This window comes from Rhinopithecus bieti, unplaced genomic scaffold, assembly GCF_001698545.2.
Source record: "Rhinopithecus bieti isolate Rb0 unplaced genomic scaffold, ASM169854v2 scaffold_35291, whole genome shotgun sequence".
Classification (NCBI taxonomy): Eukaryota; Metazoa; Chordata; class Mammalia; order Primates; family Cercopithecidae; genus Rhinopithecus; species Rhinopithecus bieti.
This window is the reverse complement of record NW_016814978.1, coordinates 761505-778359: the sequence shown is the minus strand read 5'-3', so window position 1 is coordinate 778359 and position 16855 is coordinate 761505. Positions and strand designations below refer to the sequence as shown.

Below are 16855 nucleotides of genomic sequence, written 5' to 3'. Positions count from 1 at the left end.
GTGATTGGGTACACAAGTATTTAAACAAAACACTAGGCAACTTTTTAAAAAATCTAAATCCACTGATATAAACACACTGCCAAAATATGTTAAGTGAAAAACAAAAGCAAGGTTCAGAACAGAGTGATAGTATGCTGCATTTTATTGAGTAATGGAGAAATTCATATTCATATTTGCCTACAGACACTATGGAAGGACAAATTAGAACCTAACAAAGTAATTATCTGGGTGGGAGTAGAGCGTGACACTAGGGAAAGGGAAAGAGGGAGGATGAAGAGGGAATGAGAACAAGAATTGTCTTATACAACTTTTTATATTGTTTTGATAGCTGAATAATGAAAATGTATTGCCTATTATCTAAAATATATACACTTAAAAGGAAAAAAGCTATTGACATTGGCATAAGGCAAATTCAACTGCTATTTATTCTATCCTGCCTCTTCTGGAACTTACATAACCACTCTTTCACTCTTTTTCATTATTTTCCTTCCTGTATCATTCTTGTTTCTTTATGTGAATAGAGGCAAATATTAATATATATTCTTATTTCCAACTTGCTTACACAAATGCAATATATTACACACACACTACTTAGCACCTTTTTTTCCTACTTAGCAATAAATATATTGGTGATTATTTTATCCCCCAGCTATATAGTAATATGTTGTACAGATGTTTAACAGTACCCAACTGATGGATACTTGAGTTGTTTCCAATTACTTGCTATTGCCCAAAATGTTGTAAAGAATAATCTTGTAAACACCTAACTCTGTATAAGTGTGGTATAAATTTATACACATAAGATTACAGATTGAAAGAAATAAATGCATTTATAATTTTAATAGATATTGCCACTTGCCCCTAGAAGAGTTACATAAATTTTGTCATAGTAACTGTCTTTCCATAGCCAACAAAGTATGTTATGAAATATTGGTACTTTTGCCACCCTGAGAAGTAGAAAGCGATTTCTTATTAGACTTTAATTTACATTTCTCTGTAAGTAAAGTTGAACATCATTGCATATGTTTATAGGTCATTAATATTTCTTTTTAATACTGTACTATCAGAAAACCTGATGGGTGGACGCAGTGGCTCACATCTTGTAATCCTAGCACTGTGGGAGGCCGAGGCACCTGGATCGCTTGAGCCCAGGTGTTTGAGAATAGCCTGGGCAACATGGTGAAACCTCATCTCTACTAAAAACACAAAAATTAGTAGCGCATTGTGGCATACGCCTCTTATTCCAGCTACTCAGGAGGTTCCAGCTACTCTATCAGGTTTTATTAGTCCAAGTTTAATAATGGACTATCAGTCCATCAGACTTGCTACTTACTGGCTATACAAACTTGGGCAAGTTCTAGTTCCTTCAACAGAGAAATGACCAAGAAGTCGCAGTTTCTTTTCGTGTATGATGGGAATAATGATAAAGGCCGGTGTAGTGGCTCACTTTAGGAGGCCAAGGCGGGAGGATCACCTGAGGCCTAGAGTTCAAGACGAGGTTGGGCAACAAAGCGAGACCCCATCTCTACAAAAAAATTTAAAAATAAGCCTAGCCCAGTATGGTGGTGCACACCTGTAGTCCCAGCTATTAAGAGGCTAAGGTGGGAGTATCCCTTGGGCCCAGGAGTTTGAGGCTGCAGTGAGTTATGATGGCGCCACTGTACTCCAGCCTGAGTGACAGAGCAAGACCCTGACCTAACATCACTGACCTAAGTACTTTAGTGAAGATTAGATGAAATAAACAAAACTAGCTTAACTGAGTGCCTGCCACACAGCAAGTGCCCTGTAACTGATGGGGCCATTACTCTTAATTTTCAACCTCATTGCTTTTCTGCCTCCTTTATCATTGTATTTCCCCTGTTCTCCCCCATCTCCTGTTACCACTAAAAATAATAGAAAGGGACAATTTATTGAAGGCTTACTATGTATCAAGTGCTATATTAGGAGTTTTGCATATAGCATCTCACTGAATCTTTGTAAGAATCCTAGAAAATATTCTTAGAAGAAAAATGAACATTTATAGTGGCTAAATAACTCATCTAGGTTATATGGCTAGCAGGAAGTAGTGCCGAGATTCTAACTCAGGACTGTCTGATTCTTAAGTTCTATTTTTTGCTATTTTATCATGTTTTCTTTTCTTTTTTTTTTTCTGAGACAGGGTCTTGCTCTGTCACTCAGGCTGGAGTGGCGCAAACTGCACTGCACTGCAACATCTACTGCCTAGATTCAAGTGATTCTTATGCATCAGCCTCCCAAGTAGTTGGAATTATAGGCATATGCCACCATGCCCAACTAATTTTTATATTTTTACTCGAGGTGAGGTTTCACCATGTTGCCCAGGCTGGTCTCAAACTCCTGGGCTCAAGCGATCCATGTGCCTTGGCCTCCCAAAGTGCTAGGATTACATATGTAAGTCACTGGGCCCAGCCATCAGGTTTTCTTAATTGTAAGGAATCCAAATGTCATATTAGTTCTGCAGTGTTACTGACATACTTACAGGGGTATTTCTGTATTCTCCAAGGCTAGCAAGTCCATCTGTGGATGAAGACTGCGTTTTAAGTTGTTTGTAACATCAGAACTTGGAGAGCTGAAATCTAAAACACAAAATGGACTTGTTTGGCTTTAAAACATTTTGTCAGTCAGTTATTATGCTGGATTTTCTACAGTAAAACAAAAGAAAAAAGAAAAAAAAAAAAAAAGAAAACCCACCAAATAAAAGAGATTAATTTAGATATTTCTGTCACCATAAAATAATGAGATTTCCTAGCTCTAAGAGAAATTAAAAAGCATCATTTATGATAGGTAGAGAGAGAAAGAATTTCCCTGCCACGAGAAGAAGTTGTTGTAAGGGTAAGAAATATTATTGTATTGGATTTTCTAAAATCCCAAGCTGATCCAGAATGGAAAGGATTTTATATCTTGTTCTGCCCAGTACAAAAGTAAATAGTTATAGTACATACTGAGCTCTACCTTCACCTCAAGCTCCAGTCCATAATCTTTTTTTTTTTTTTTTGAGATGGAGTTTCACTTTGTCACCCAGACTGGAGTTCAGTGGCACGATCTCGGCTCCCCACAACCTCCACCTCCTGGGTTCAAGTGATTCTTCTGCCTCAGCCTCCTGAGTAACTGGAATTATAGGTGCCCACCACCGCTCCTGGCTAATTTTTGTATTTTTAGTAAAGAGGGGGTTTTGCCATGTTGGCCAGGCTGGTCTCTAACTCCTGACCTCAGGTGATCCACCTGACTTGGCCTCCCAAAATGTTGGGATTACAGGTGTGAACCACCGTGCCTGGCCTCCAGGCCATAATCTTAAGTGAGATACCCCAAAGGGAATAATTACTTTCCCCTCTGAAAATTCTCTATTAAAAACTCAGGAAAACTCTCCAATGTAACTGACTCTACACATCCCACTAGCCTACATAAACAAGTAGCCAACATTTTAGAACTGGGTAGAGATCTAAGAAAACCACAAATTCAGTGATACTGAATATTTTTACTCTGGAAACAGCAGATGACATATGAGAAAAACAAACTGCTTTTAATTTGGCAAAACTGGATTTCAGCATTTGTCATCATCCTCATTTTGTAATTTACCAAACCCTTGTTGGGAATAAGGACAGCAGAAGATAACAAGTTAGGTAAGATAGGTAACTCTTTTATAAATGTTTATAAAATGCATTGTAGCAGAGCTTACATCACAACTTGGAGAGCTGTAACAAAGCTTACAATGCATTTTATAAACATTAGTTTGTTAATCTTGACAACTACCCTTTAAGGCAATCATTGTTCCCATTTTATAAAGTGAGAGTCTTAAAGGTTAGGTGGCTGAGAGGTGGCAGAACTGGCATTTCAACTTGGATTTTTCTGACTTTAAAGCCTGTGTTTTTCCTTCTTCATTTCACAACCGCTTGGTTCATACCTTATAATTTCTAAATTTCTCCGCTTGCATCAGAGATACTCCCTTACCTGATGCTGAGGTATAGCAGAAAAGTCCAATGATAATAGTGTGTAGGTTCAGAGTAGACTTTAAGTATTGGCCATTGGGCTGAAAAGCCTCTACAAAGCAGGCCAGGTGAATTCCATGAAATTCTAAGTGAGTAGGATGAGTTTCAAGGACCTCCTCCCCCAGACACATCCCATTGCTATACCGGGTTTGACTCAACCATTTGTCAGGAAGTAATCACATCTCCTAACATAGTGCTCTGACATTCAAAGCACTGACATTCAGTCCTTCTTAGGTGGTATTTAATCATGTAATTAAGGAGAACTGTTTCACATCAAGCTCTTCTGCTGGTCTGAAAAGACCTGAGTGTTTATTTACTTAAGTCTGAAAGTTGATTATTCATGGTGTTGAGTTCTCCCAGAGTGTCCCTAGGAATCCGGGGACTGGGACTTAGGTCGAGGAGATCTTGAGATGGGGCAGAAGGCTCACTGGTAGTCTGAAAACAAAGCAAAAAAAAAAAGAAGTGTCATGTAGTTTATCATAGCTTTCTCCCCATACTTTCTCCTTTGTAGAGGGGAGGATCCTATTTGGATGCATTTTAAGGAAGAATTCTCCATTCAACCAACGGGCAACATTAGTATGAATCCCATCTTAACCACCTACATACATTCCTGCTTCTTATTAATAACTTAATAACATTAACTTTACATTACATTACATTAACAGTTTAACATTAACGTTAACTTAATAACATTAAGTTATTAAGGCAAGTAATCTATACCATTAAAACCACTCCAAATAATCAATGCATATCTCCCTCTTTTTAAGACTTGTTTTAGGTAACTTGCTTCTTACTGTAATTGGCAAAATGTTCAATTGTTTATTTTATAACGTTTCTAATCACTTACACTGGTGGCTTCCTTCTGGTTATTTTGCTCCAAAATCCTTTGTTGGTTTCTAGTAAACCTGTTTAAATGATCAAAATGCATGTGTTTTAAAAAAATATATGAAAATGCTATAAAATTAACAATTATTAATACACAAATTATTTAGGAATAAAAACAATCAGCCTCATCCTCACACAATTACAAGTAAAAAACTTTTAATAACTTTTTTCCAGCTTACAGAGTATTCATACCCTCAGAGAAAACTGTGAGAAAATAGAAAAGTATTAAAAAAATCTCATCACCCAGAAATTGTTAAATCTATTAACATTATTCCAGTATTTCATCTATAAGTGCATCTATTTTTAAACTTTGTTAAAATGATACTTTACATAATTCTGTATCCTAATTTGATTATGCTGTGAGAATTTTCTAGCTGAAATACAATTTTTAATGGCTATATTTTACCTTATGAATCTATCACACCTTTAACCACTCTTACTATTAGCAATTTTTGTTTTCTATTTTGCCATTATAAGTAATTTTCCAAAATATTCAAATATATTTAAAGTATTTTCACTATTTCACTGTGTATTTTTATAAGATACTTAATACATACCAAAAAATTGACCTTCTACAACTCTGATTTAATTTTACATTGTTTGTCCACTGAGAGTAAAGGAGTATAAAGGTAAAAGACCAGAGAAGTTGAAGGCAGAAGTCCAAGGTTCAAGTGTCAGTGTTAGTACCTTGTAGCTACATGACTAAGGAGATGACTTCCTGAACCTTGGTCCCCCAGCTGCTAAGAGGGAATAACATTTGAACTATTTCCTCAGAAAGTTATTTTCAGGGGCAAAACTAGATAGCACAGGTGGATGAATGTGGAAATGCTTTGCAAACTGAGATTTGCTTTAGAAACATACAGTATCACTGTTAAGACAATTTGACTTCATGATCCCAAACACTTTAAAGTGTAAGTTTATACTGAATCGGGCCTCTGAGCCCAAGCCTACAGGTATACATCCAGATGACTTGAAGCAACTGAAGAATCACAAAAGAAGTGAAAATGGCCAGTTCCTGCCTTAACTGATGACATTACCTTGTGAAATTCCTTCTCCTGGCTCAGAAGCTCCCCCACTGAGTACCTTGTGACTCCTGCCCCTGCCCTCCAGAGAACAACCCCCTTTGTAATTTTTCACTACCTACCCAAATCCTATAAAACTGCGCCACCCCTAACTCCCTTTGCTGACTCCTTTTTCTGACTCAGCCCGCCTGCACCCAGGTGAAATAAACAGCTCTATTGCTCACACAAAGCCTGTTTGGTGGTCTCTTCACAGGGATGCGCGTGACAGAATCTGCACACACAGTTTAATGATTTTTCAAAAACATGTGCTTTTAAATTCCACCTAGTTAAGCCAGGAACCGTGGCTCATGCCTGTAATCCCAGCGCTTTGGGAGGTTCGAGACAGGTGGATCACTTGAGGTCAGGAGTTTGAGACCAGCCTGGGCAACATGGTGAAACCCCATCTCGACTAAAAATACAAAAATGAGCTGGGCGTGGTGGCGCATGTCTGTAATTCCAGCTACCAGGGAGGCTGAGACAGAAGAATCACTTGAACCTGGGAGGCAGAGGTTGCAGTGAGCCGAGATCATGCCACTGCACTCTAGCCTGGGCAGTAAAGCAAGAGTCCATTTAAAAAAAAAAAAAAAAAAAATCCATCTAGTTATAACATTAGCTTCTTGTGTTCTAGTCAGTTATGTGCTGGGTATGAACAACTTTCCTAGATCAAGCCCTAAGTGACAAATTGCAGTTTCTTTATTTGCACAACTATTCCCTGGATGTAATGAGCAGATACTTTGGGGGATGTTGGAATAGGGTGAATATATTTTGCAAGTGGATGGATATGAATCTTTAGGGGCCAGAGCGTGGGCTGTGATAGGTAGAGTAACACCCACCCTCACAAAGGTACCCACATCCTAGTCAACACAACCACTGAATATGTTAGGTTACATGGCAAGGGGAAATTAAAGGTTGAAAAAAGAATGAAGTTTGCTACTGTTAAAGGAAAATAAATCTCAGGACCCCAAAATCACTAAGCCAAAGGGAAAAGTCAAGCTGGGAACTGCCTCAGGCAAATTTTATTCCTAACTAATATAGCTACAAAGATAAAAAGGTACCTACCTCTCTCACAATTTGCCCAAGAGAAAACTCCTTGTGGGCCTCAAGATCTTTACCCTAAAACAGTTCTGTTGAATCTCACCTTGGCAATATAAACTGATAGCTTATCTTCACAAGTACAGGACAAAGGACTGAGTCCTCTGCCCTACTGCTTATGTAGAAATGCAGATTCACTGAGCCAGACTAAGGTATGAGTGACTATTCCTCTAGCCCCTTCTCACATGTAAATTGTGTATTCTGTGAAAGGTTTATCAAAGACTCAAAAGAATGCAACCATTTGTTGCTTATCTACTTATCACCTGGAAGCCCCCTTCCCTGCTTTGAGTTGTCCCACCTTTCTAGATGGAACCAATGGACATCTTACACATATTGACTGATGTCTCATGTCTCCCGAAAATGTATAAAACCAAGCTGTGGATGGCCGGGTGCGGTGGCTCACGCCTGTAATCCCAGCACTTTGGGAGGCCAAGGTGGGTGGATCATGAGGTCAAGAGATCGAGACCATCCTGGCCAACATAGTGAAACCCTGTATCTACTAAAAATACAAAAATTAGCTGGGCGTGGTGGTGCACACCTGTAGTCCCAGCTACTCAGGAAGCTGAGGCAGGAGAATCGCTTGGACCCAGGAGGCGGAGGTTGCAGTGAGCCGAGATTGTGCCACTCCACTGCAGCCTGGTGACAGAGCATGACTCTGTTTCAAAAAACAAAACAAAACAAAAAACCAAGCTGTGCCCCCACCACCTTGGGTGCATGTTGTCAGGACCTTCTGTGGCTATGCCACAAGTGCATCCTTAACCTTGGCAAAATAAACTTTCTAAATTCATTGAGACCTGTCTCAGATGCTTTTGGTTCACATTAGTAAGCTGCCCTTAATTGGGAGATTATCCGGTAATGTACAGATAAGCCCAGTGTAGTTATAAAGGTCCTTAAAGGTGGAAGAGAGAGGCAGAAGTGGAAGTAAGAGTGATATGATACAATCAGGCCTGAACTAGACACTGTTGGCTTTGAAGATGGAGAAAAGGGGCCATGAGCCAAGGAAAGTGAACAGCCTCTAGCTGCTGCAAAAGGTAGGAAGATGGATTCTCCTCTGGAGCATCCAAAAGTAGATAAAACAGGATAAGCCACTAAGTTTATGGTAATTTGTGACAGCAGCCAGAGAAAACTAGGAGACAAGTATCTTTTCTAGAGGCAAGAGTTTCTCTCTGAATCTTAGGATGTAAGTGTTTCACAGTTGTTCTGGCACACACGGTTCAAAGCCTAGTCAGAACAAGCTGTTCATAGAAGTAATCCAATCTCCTGAGAGCTAGACCAAATAAACACAAGTTCCCCCTCAGAGGAAGCCTTTAGGCAGTGGTCTTATGGTTTGCAATAGAATTCTCCAAAATGAAAGCCAGAAGGCAGCACTCTACTGAAAACGATGTGGTTTTCCTTGGATATTTTTTTGTTTATAAAAATGTGTTCCACAGAAAACAAGAGTAACAATTGTGAGTTTCTTCAGTGCTAAAAAAGAAAGCATGGTGCCCAGGCGAGGTGGCTCACGCCTGTAATCCCAGCACTTCGGGAGGCCGAGGAGGGTGGATCACCTGAGGTCAAGAGTTCAGGACCAGCCTGGGCAACATGGTGAAACCCTGTTTCTACTAAAAATACAAAAACTACACGGGCATGATGGTGTGTGCCTGTAATCCCGCTACTTGGGAGGCTGAGGCAGGAGAATTGTCTGAACCCAGAAGGTGGAGGTTGCAGTGAGCCAAGATCGTGCCACTGCACTCCAGCCTAGGCACTCCATCTCAAAAAAAAAAAAAAAAAAAAAAAGAGAGAAAAAGAAAGAAAGGAAGCATGGTTCCTAGGCTTACATCTTCAGTCGATGCCCTTCTCTGAATACACAGTAAATATGAGACAGTAAAGGAAAGACACTACCATTTCATAGCTCCTGGTTTTTATGTTTCTCTTTTTTGAGACAGGGTCTCACTCTGTTACCCAGGCTGGAGTGCAGTGGCATGATCTTGGATCACTGCAACCTCTGCCTCCTGGGCTCAAGAGATGCTCCCACCTCAGCCTCCTAAGTAGCTGGGACTAAAGGCGTGTGTCACCATGCCTAGCTAATTTTAGTAATTTTTTGGTAGTGATAGGGTTTCACCATGTTGCCCAGGTTGGTCTCAAACTTCCTGAGCTCAAGCAATCCGCCCACCTCAGCCTCCCAGGGTGCTGGGATTACAGGTGTGCACCACCATTCTTGGTCCACAGCTACTGGCTTTATTTTATGGATTCTCTTAATTCACTCAAGATAAGTGGGAAGAAAAACCTAGTCAATAAATTTAAAGGTTAAATGGGACACTGGTGCAAAGGAAGAGAAGAAATTACTATTTAATGGACGTCAATGTGCTAGCACTCTACTAGGTGTTTTCATATATATTATCTCATTTAATCCTCAAAAAAGCCCAACCCTCTAAAAAGGTATTATTATCCTATTTAATACATCAAAAAAAAAGAAAGAAAAAAACTTAAATCTTAGAAAAGTTATGCAACTTATCCAAAATCATCAGCTAGATTTGAATCCAGGCCTGTTCACCTCTTTCCTTTATGTCAGACTGGTCTCATTCTTTATCAGCTGATTAGAAATACAGTCACTGTGCAAGTAGAGATTCCCAGTAATTCTCAACAGAAACAGTGCCCCTAAGGGTGTCTTAACATGTCATTTTTTAATTATTTCTCTTAGAGGTGGGATTTCACTCCATCACACGGGCTGGAGTGCAGTGATGTGATCATAGCTCACCACAGCCTCAAATTCCTGGTCTCAAGCTATCCTCCCACCTCAGCCTCTCTAGTAGCTGGGCTATAAGCACCTACTAGAACCACCACACCCAGCTAATTTTTTTATTTTTTATTTATTTATTTGAGACAGAGTCTCACTCTGTTGCCAAGGCTGGAGTGCAGTGGTGTGATCTTGGCTCACCGCAACCTCCACCTCCCCTTCAAGCAATTCTCCTGTCTCAGCCTCCTGAGTAGCTGGGACTACAGGCATGCACCACCATGCCCAGCTAATTTTTTTGTATTTTTAGTAGAGATGGGGTTTCACTATGTTGGTTAGGCTGGTTTCGAACTCCTGACCTCAAATGATTTGCCCGCCTTGGCCTCCCAAAGGGCTGGGATTACAGGCGTGAGCCACCACACCCAGCCGTATTTTTTATTTTTTGTAGAGACAAGGTCTTACTATGTTGTCAGGGCTGGTCTGGAATTCCTGGGCTCAAGTGATCCTCCTGCCTCGGCCTCCAAAAGTACTGAGATTATAGGTGGGAGCCACCATGCTGGGCTGAAATGTCACTTTAACTAGGAGAAAGACCTCTGGCGTTTACTGAGTAGGAGCCGCACAAGGGAAAACTGTCCTACCCCACATGCCAATACCTTTCCTATTGAGAATGGAGGATCTAGAAAGAGGGGTTCCTTGTAGGCACTCTGATAAGAATGCTGAGTAATTGGTGGTGAAAGTAGAAATGGAAGAGGGGTAAAGAGGGTACATGATCTGCTCACCTCTCATATCCAAGGATGGCATTATTCAAATCCTCATTCACCTGAATTAGCTCAACAGTTACATCTTCATTCTCCACCACCACAAGCAGGTCCATGATCCTCTCCTGCATCTCCCGACCTGTTTTATAGAGTTTCTGTCAAAGAAAGGAGAGAGATTTCTTATTCCACACCTGGAACATTCTATAAAGACATCTGACTCACCAATCTGTGCATACCTACAGTCACCTCCACCGTTAAGTCGCCTGTGGGGCACTACCAAAGTACTTAACTATAAACAGCTTATCCTTCCTATTGGAAGGCAGTGAGTCATAAACTGATTATATTTTCCTTTAAAAATCAGAATAGGTGTCAGAAGAATAATATGGTACATTGAAAATAATGCTGGACTAAAACCCAGAAGTGCTGTATGGGAATTCTAAATGTAGTGCTTATTAGTTGTGCCATGTTGGGGAAGAAAAAAATAAATTAAATAAACATGTTTTTAAAATCTCAGTTTCCTCATTGATAAATGAAAATTATACCCCTTGCCACATCTACCTCAAGGGTTGACATAAAAATCAAATGAGATGTGTGTAATGAGGAACTCTATAACTATAAAGCATAAACATAAAATGTTATTGCATTATTAGTGGTAGTAGAAGTAGTTAAAATACATTTACAGTGGCATTATTTTTTTCCTGTTATGTTGTACTTAAACATTTAAAGTTTATAGTTATATCGCATTTTGAGGCAAACTAAAACAGGATTAACAAACAAATCATGAATATCCTTATTTGGACTACCTAGAAATACTGCATTAAACCATGATTCCACCTCCCAAACCCATTTTTTTTTTTTCTCTCATAAGCATCACAGCCATCTACGTCAGACTTACTGATCCAGAATCTCCAGGCTGGGGGTCTGAAAATCTACATTTTTTTTTAAAACAAGCACTCCAAAGTGTTTCTTATGTACACTGATATTTAAGAACTGCTGCCTTACAACTGACTTTTTTTCCAGGCACACCTTTGATTAACCTGAGGTGCATAAAACTGGTATTAGCCGGGCGCGGTGGCTCAAACCTGTAATCCCAGCACTTTGGGAGGCTGAGACGGGCGGATCACGAGGTCAGGAGATCGAGACCATCCTGGCTAACACGGTGAAACCCCGTCTCTACTAAAATACAAAAAACTAGCCGGGCGCGGTGGCGGGCGCCTGTAGTCCCAGCTACTTGGAGGCTGAGGCAGGAGAATGGCGTAAACCCGGGAGGCGGAGCTTGCAGTGAGCTGAGATCCGGCCACCGCACTCCAGCCCGGGCGACAGAGCAAGACTCCGTCTCAAAAAACAAACAAACAAACAAACAAAAAACTGATATTAATATTTCCTCAATCCCACCTTGGCTAGAGTTTGTCTGTGTAATAGTACATTAACATCAGGCAAAAACACAGGGATGCTGCTTCTCTCAAAATGAAAGCAATAGAACTTCCTTAAACACCGCACAATCACTTCGGCTGACTTTTTCCCCTCAAGAAAGAAAGATCTGCTGAAAAATGTATGTATGCTTCATGAAACCATTCAGAATCTCAAACAATCTATTACAAGACTGCTGACAGGAAATCTCTAAACAAATAAATCAAACTATTACTAACTGGCGTTTAGACTCAGAGGTAAAAGCCACTACCCTCTACAAAATCATAACAACAAATATTTAAAAGACAACATGACATAAAGAGAAAAAAAAGGTGAGTTAGACAGATGATAGACTTTCCGATTTTAGACTTGCAATGTGCAGCCAGAAAAACCATCCCATTTGCCAACCACAGGGCCATCTTCAGGAACAGTATAGTGTAGGGGTCAACAGTGTTGTTCTTAAAGCTCCAGACAGTAAACATTTTCTGCTTTGTGGGCCATCTAGTCTTTGCTGCAACTACTCAACTCTGCCACTATAGTGTAAAAGCAACCCTGGAAAATATATAAATAACTGGGTGTGGCCATCTTCTAATAAAACAGATATACGTGGCAGGCTAGATTTGGCTCCTTTATATACCCCTGGTATAATGCAAAGAGAAAACTTTGGACTCAGATGCCAAACACATCTCCCATATATATGCCTGCTATGGAATTTGGGGAAATGTGGCTAAAATTTAGCCTTAGGTTTTGTTGTTGCTGTTTTGTTTTGTTTGTTGTTTTTTTCCATCTATAATACAAGGAAAACAGCTATCTTGTAAGGTTGTTGTAAGAATTGGCAGTGGTGTCATTGAAACCCCACAGTGTCTGGCACACAGAGGTAGTCGGTAGTAAATAAATGTATTATGGGTGCTTGACAAGGTGTCACTAGAAGCTCAACTAGATAACGAATACAATCCTGTAATACGCTATTATCCAGGATCCGATCTTCTACAAAAGAAAGAATTAAGAATGGCATTTAATATAACCCCCAGAATGAATGAGAACTTTTCCTTTATTCTTGCTTTGCAGAGTGTACAGAAATTGTTCTTCTTGTTGCTCACTGGCAGCCTTGCTAGAGCAATGTTAAGATCAAGGGAATTCAATGGCTGATACCTATGACAAAAATGTAGAAATTAATTGAAATGAATTTGAAGCCAACATCAATAGCCCTCAGTCACATGAAGACACTCCCTTTGCCCTTTCAAGAGACAGATGGAATGGAAACATGAAAGGAATAGCACATCTCAACAGGTCTGCAAAGAAGAATGTGAAAAACCTCTTCAAAAGCCAGCCCACTCTGATCTTTGCAATTGATGTCTGTCTCAGAGGAGGGCCAAGCCACCTGGAAACACCCAAGATCAAGTCCATGGACAAAAGGATAGGTCAGAGTTGCCCATGGCAGGTACTTGCAGGACTGTGGATGTGGGGAGCCGGGGGGGTGGGGGGCAAGTCAAAATACAGAGCAACAGCTGCTGGTGCATATGTCCATCACGGAGACCCTGGAATTGTCTCCTTTTATACAGTATAAAAGCAAAGGCAAGCTTCTAAGTTAAAGTGAATTTAACAATCAATTCAAAAGTCTTTGGAGCAAAACAAAAAGGAGCTCATTAAGAGATTCCTCTTCTGATATGCAGATGGCTCTTACTCCTCCATAGGGCACTCAGGAATTAAGGAACGAGATCCCTCTGCACTTTCAATTCCAACTATAGTCATCCCACATTGACCAACAGAGGGCAACTCAATAAAAGAAACACAAAAATGCTTGAATATCTATCTCGAAAGAGCCAAAACAGGAAGAAATGTGTTTGCTTTAAAAAGTCTCTGGAAATACTATCTGTATGGCAATATCCCTATTATTAGCCCATAGCGTATTTTCTTCATCCCAATATTCCCCACTCAGAGTGCAAGAAACCCCAATATCTCTATCTGCTCAAAGTAAATACTCTCTCCACTTACTCTAAAACTGAACATTCTTCAGCTTAACTTGCTTATATAGTCTCTTTTTCCTTATACAGGCTTCAGTCAAATGACAAATTGTCAGCATAATCCTTAAGAAAAGCATTAACATGTTAAAGCCCTTCCAACTCGTCTTTCCAACAAAACAGTGTTTGCAAAAAGTACAGGACTTGGTTGCTGCCTTCAAATTGCTTCCTATACCCACAGGAAAACACAATAGGTTAGCCAGGTATAATAGAAAGTTAGTCCTGGGTTCAAAATGAGAAGCTAGTTGGTCTAATGGATACAACATAAGCTCATAAGAATGAAGTTCTCCTTCCAGCTCTACCACTTGTCACGGTGTGGGCAATTATTCTTTCTGCATATGCAGCCTCATCTGCAAAGGAAGGGAGATGGACTCAAAGAGGCTGACAGTCCCTTCTACTCTTAATATCTTACACAATTCTGAATGGTAAAGACAAGAATGGTCTGGGAGGATGGCTTTCTTTTTCCTATTCTCAGGAATTTTTTTTTTTTTCCAACTGGTTACAATCCTCATAGGATCCAATTTCAGATTCCCTTGATTTTAAATTTCTCCAGTAAGTTAGAGTAAGGCTTTCTCTAGTTGTCATTTCAAAATCTGAGCTCCCTTTATTCTAAATACTAGAGCATTCTCTTCTTGTCTTACTGAGGCTAGGCAAAAAAAAAAAAAAGAGAGAGAGAGGTAAGATTAAAGTGGGAGGCACCAGGAAAAGTCAGCTATTCAAGGTAAGAAGGTGACCCAAAGCTGAGTGCATAACACCAAGAAAGCAAATACACAAAACACATGTTGCAACTCTTCATTCCTACGGCCAAGGTGGCTGCCTTTAACTCATCACAACAGTTGTTAGACTGCACAGAGCCTCAGAATTATCACGTTCCACTTCAGAAAACTAAAGAAAATCCAGTCCTCAACCCTAATGAAAAGTTTAAAGTTTACAAGCCACACAGTGGTGGGGAAATGTGTCTACTGCACAAAATGGTTTTACGGCCTAAGAATCTAACAAAGAGCAAGACTCTCTTGGTTAGTAGGGCTTTAGGATCTAATTGTTCAGTGTGGGTTGGTGGAACAGAAAGGGGATTCCAAGTAAATATATGGGATTTCAGATGAAAGAAAACAGACAAGGAATAGGTTCCAAAGAAACAGAACAGCTACTAGAAGGTAAGTATAAACAGACAAAACAGGAAGAAGTTCCAAGTATACAGGTTGGTTTATTTATTTATTTTTTTGAGAGTGAGTCTCAATCTGTCACCCAGGCTGGAGTGCAGTGGCGCCATCTCAGATCACTGCAACCTTTGCCTCAACCTCCTGAGTGACTGGAACTACAGGCGCATGCCACCACACCTGGCTGATTTTTGTTACTTTTAGTAGAGATGGGGTTTCGCCACGTTGGCCAGGCTGGTCTCGAACTCCTGACTTCAGGTGATCCACCCACCTTGGCCTCCCAAAGTGCTGGGATAACAGGCATGCTCTGCTGCACCCAGCCTCAGGCTGGTTTTATAATAAACCAATATTATAAGACTGTGGTCACTGGTGAAGTATATGTGCAAGAGCAGTCAAGAAATTTTTGAGTGGAGGCTTTTCCTTTCTGCTGGAGAACTTTCCTTGGCCCTCCAGATCCACCGTCCACTCTTTCTGCCTTAACTCTGTGCCCTGGGGCCTGGCTTGTAGGGATCACATTACCAGGTCCCCTGTCTTCTTGCTTCTGTGTTCAGCCAACGGGCATGCTGGCTGGCAGGAAACAGGAGGAAGGAAGGAGAATGAGGTCTGGATATTTATTCTTTCCACCCCTTCTACCAAAGGCACCACTGTTCTCAAGGCTGCCCTCTCCATATTATTCTTTCCTCTAGGTTCTGGCAAAAGTGCCCTCTTCTTGCCTATGTAATTATTAGTTAATAATCCAGGGATATTAGTTAATAATCCAGGGTAGTGATCAAGCCCTTGTGGTCTCCCTGAACTTTATAACATCTTACTAAACAGTATTTTGATTAAGCTTTCTTCAAATTACCCAAATGAAGTATGTCATCTCTTTGCTAATATACCCTACAAAGCATGAAAACACATCTTTAGAGTAATCAAAATAGTATGATGCCAAGTTAGGCACAAATAGGTCAAGGGACGAGAATAGTCTCTAGAAGACAACCTTGAATTAGAATATACAGTACTGAATTAGAATATACAGATAAAGGGGCATTTAAAACCATTGAAGAAGGCATGAATTGTTAGTGAATGTTAATTGGACAACCAGCCACCAAATTGAAAAAATAAATGAAGGTAAAGTCTCCATCTCATACCAAGAATACAAATTTGAATTTTAAGTCACATAAAATCCAGGGGAAGAAAGCTATTGATTCTGTTTTTACTGAATGATTACATCATGTTAGACACTAATCTGGGAGCCAGAACCTGGTAATGAACAAGACAAGCCTTTTGGCATTTCCATTCCAGTAGGCAAAGACAGCTGACAACCACGCAAGAAAAGTGTCAGACGCTGTGAGTGCCAGGTGAATAAATGGTGATGTGATAGGACAGTGGCTAATTTTAGACTGGGGAGTCAAAGAAGACCTCTCAGGAGAGTAACACGCACGCTAAGATCAGAATGATAAGAAAAAGTTCGAGATCAGCCTGGCCAACATAGTGAAACCCCATCTCTACCAAAAATACAAAAAAAAGCTGGGCATGGTGGCAGGCCCCTGTAGTCCCAGCTACTCGGGAGGCTGAGGGAGGAGAATCACTTGAACACAGGAGGCAGAGGTTGCAGTGAGCAGAGATCGTGCCACTGCACACCAGCCTGGCTAGCCATTTGAAGATGGGGAAGCGTTAGAGTCAGGGATGAAACGGCTCCCCAGCAAGAATGAACTCAGCGCGCTCAAGGAATAGGAAGGAGGTTGGTTAGCAAGCATGTACCATGGAAAAAG

General features: G+C 40.4%; 1 protein-coding gene across 1 annotated transcript in view; it reads right to left on the bottom strand.

Moving 5' to 3' along the window:
• The window catches only part of TOM1L1 (target of myb1 like 1 membrane trafficking protein), a 47059-nt gene that overhangs the window by 5355 nt on the left and 24849 nt on the right, over window positions 1-16855 (bottom strand). The window contains 4 exon segments of the mRNA XM_017852864.1: window positions 2498-2594; window positions 4322-4439; window positions 4852-4909; window positions 10535-10668. Of these exon segments, the coding sequence (XP_017708353.1) occupies window positions 2498-2594; window positions 4322-4439; window positions 4852-4909; window positions 10535-10668 (407 nt within the window).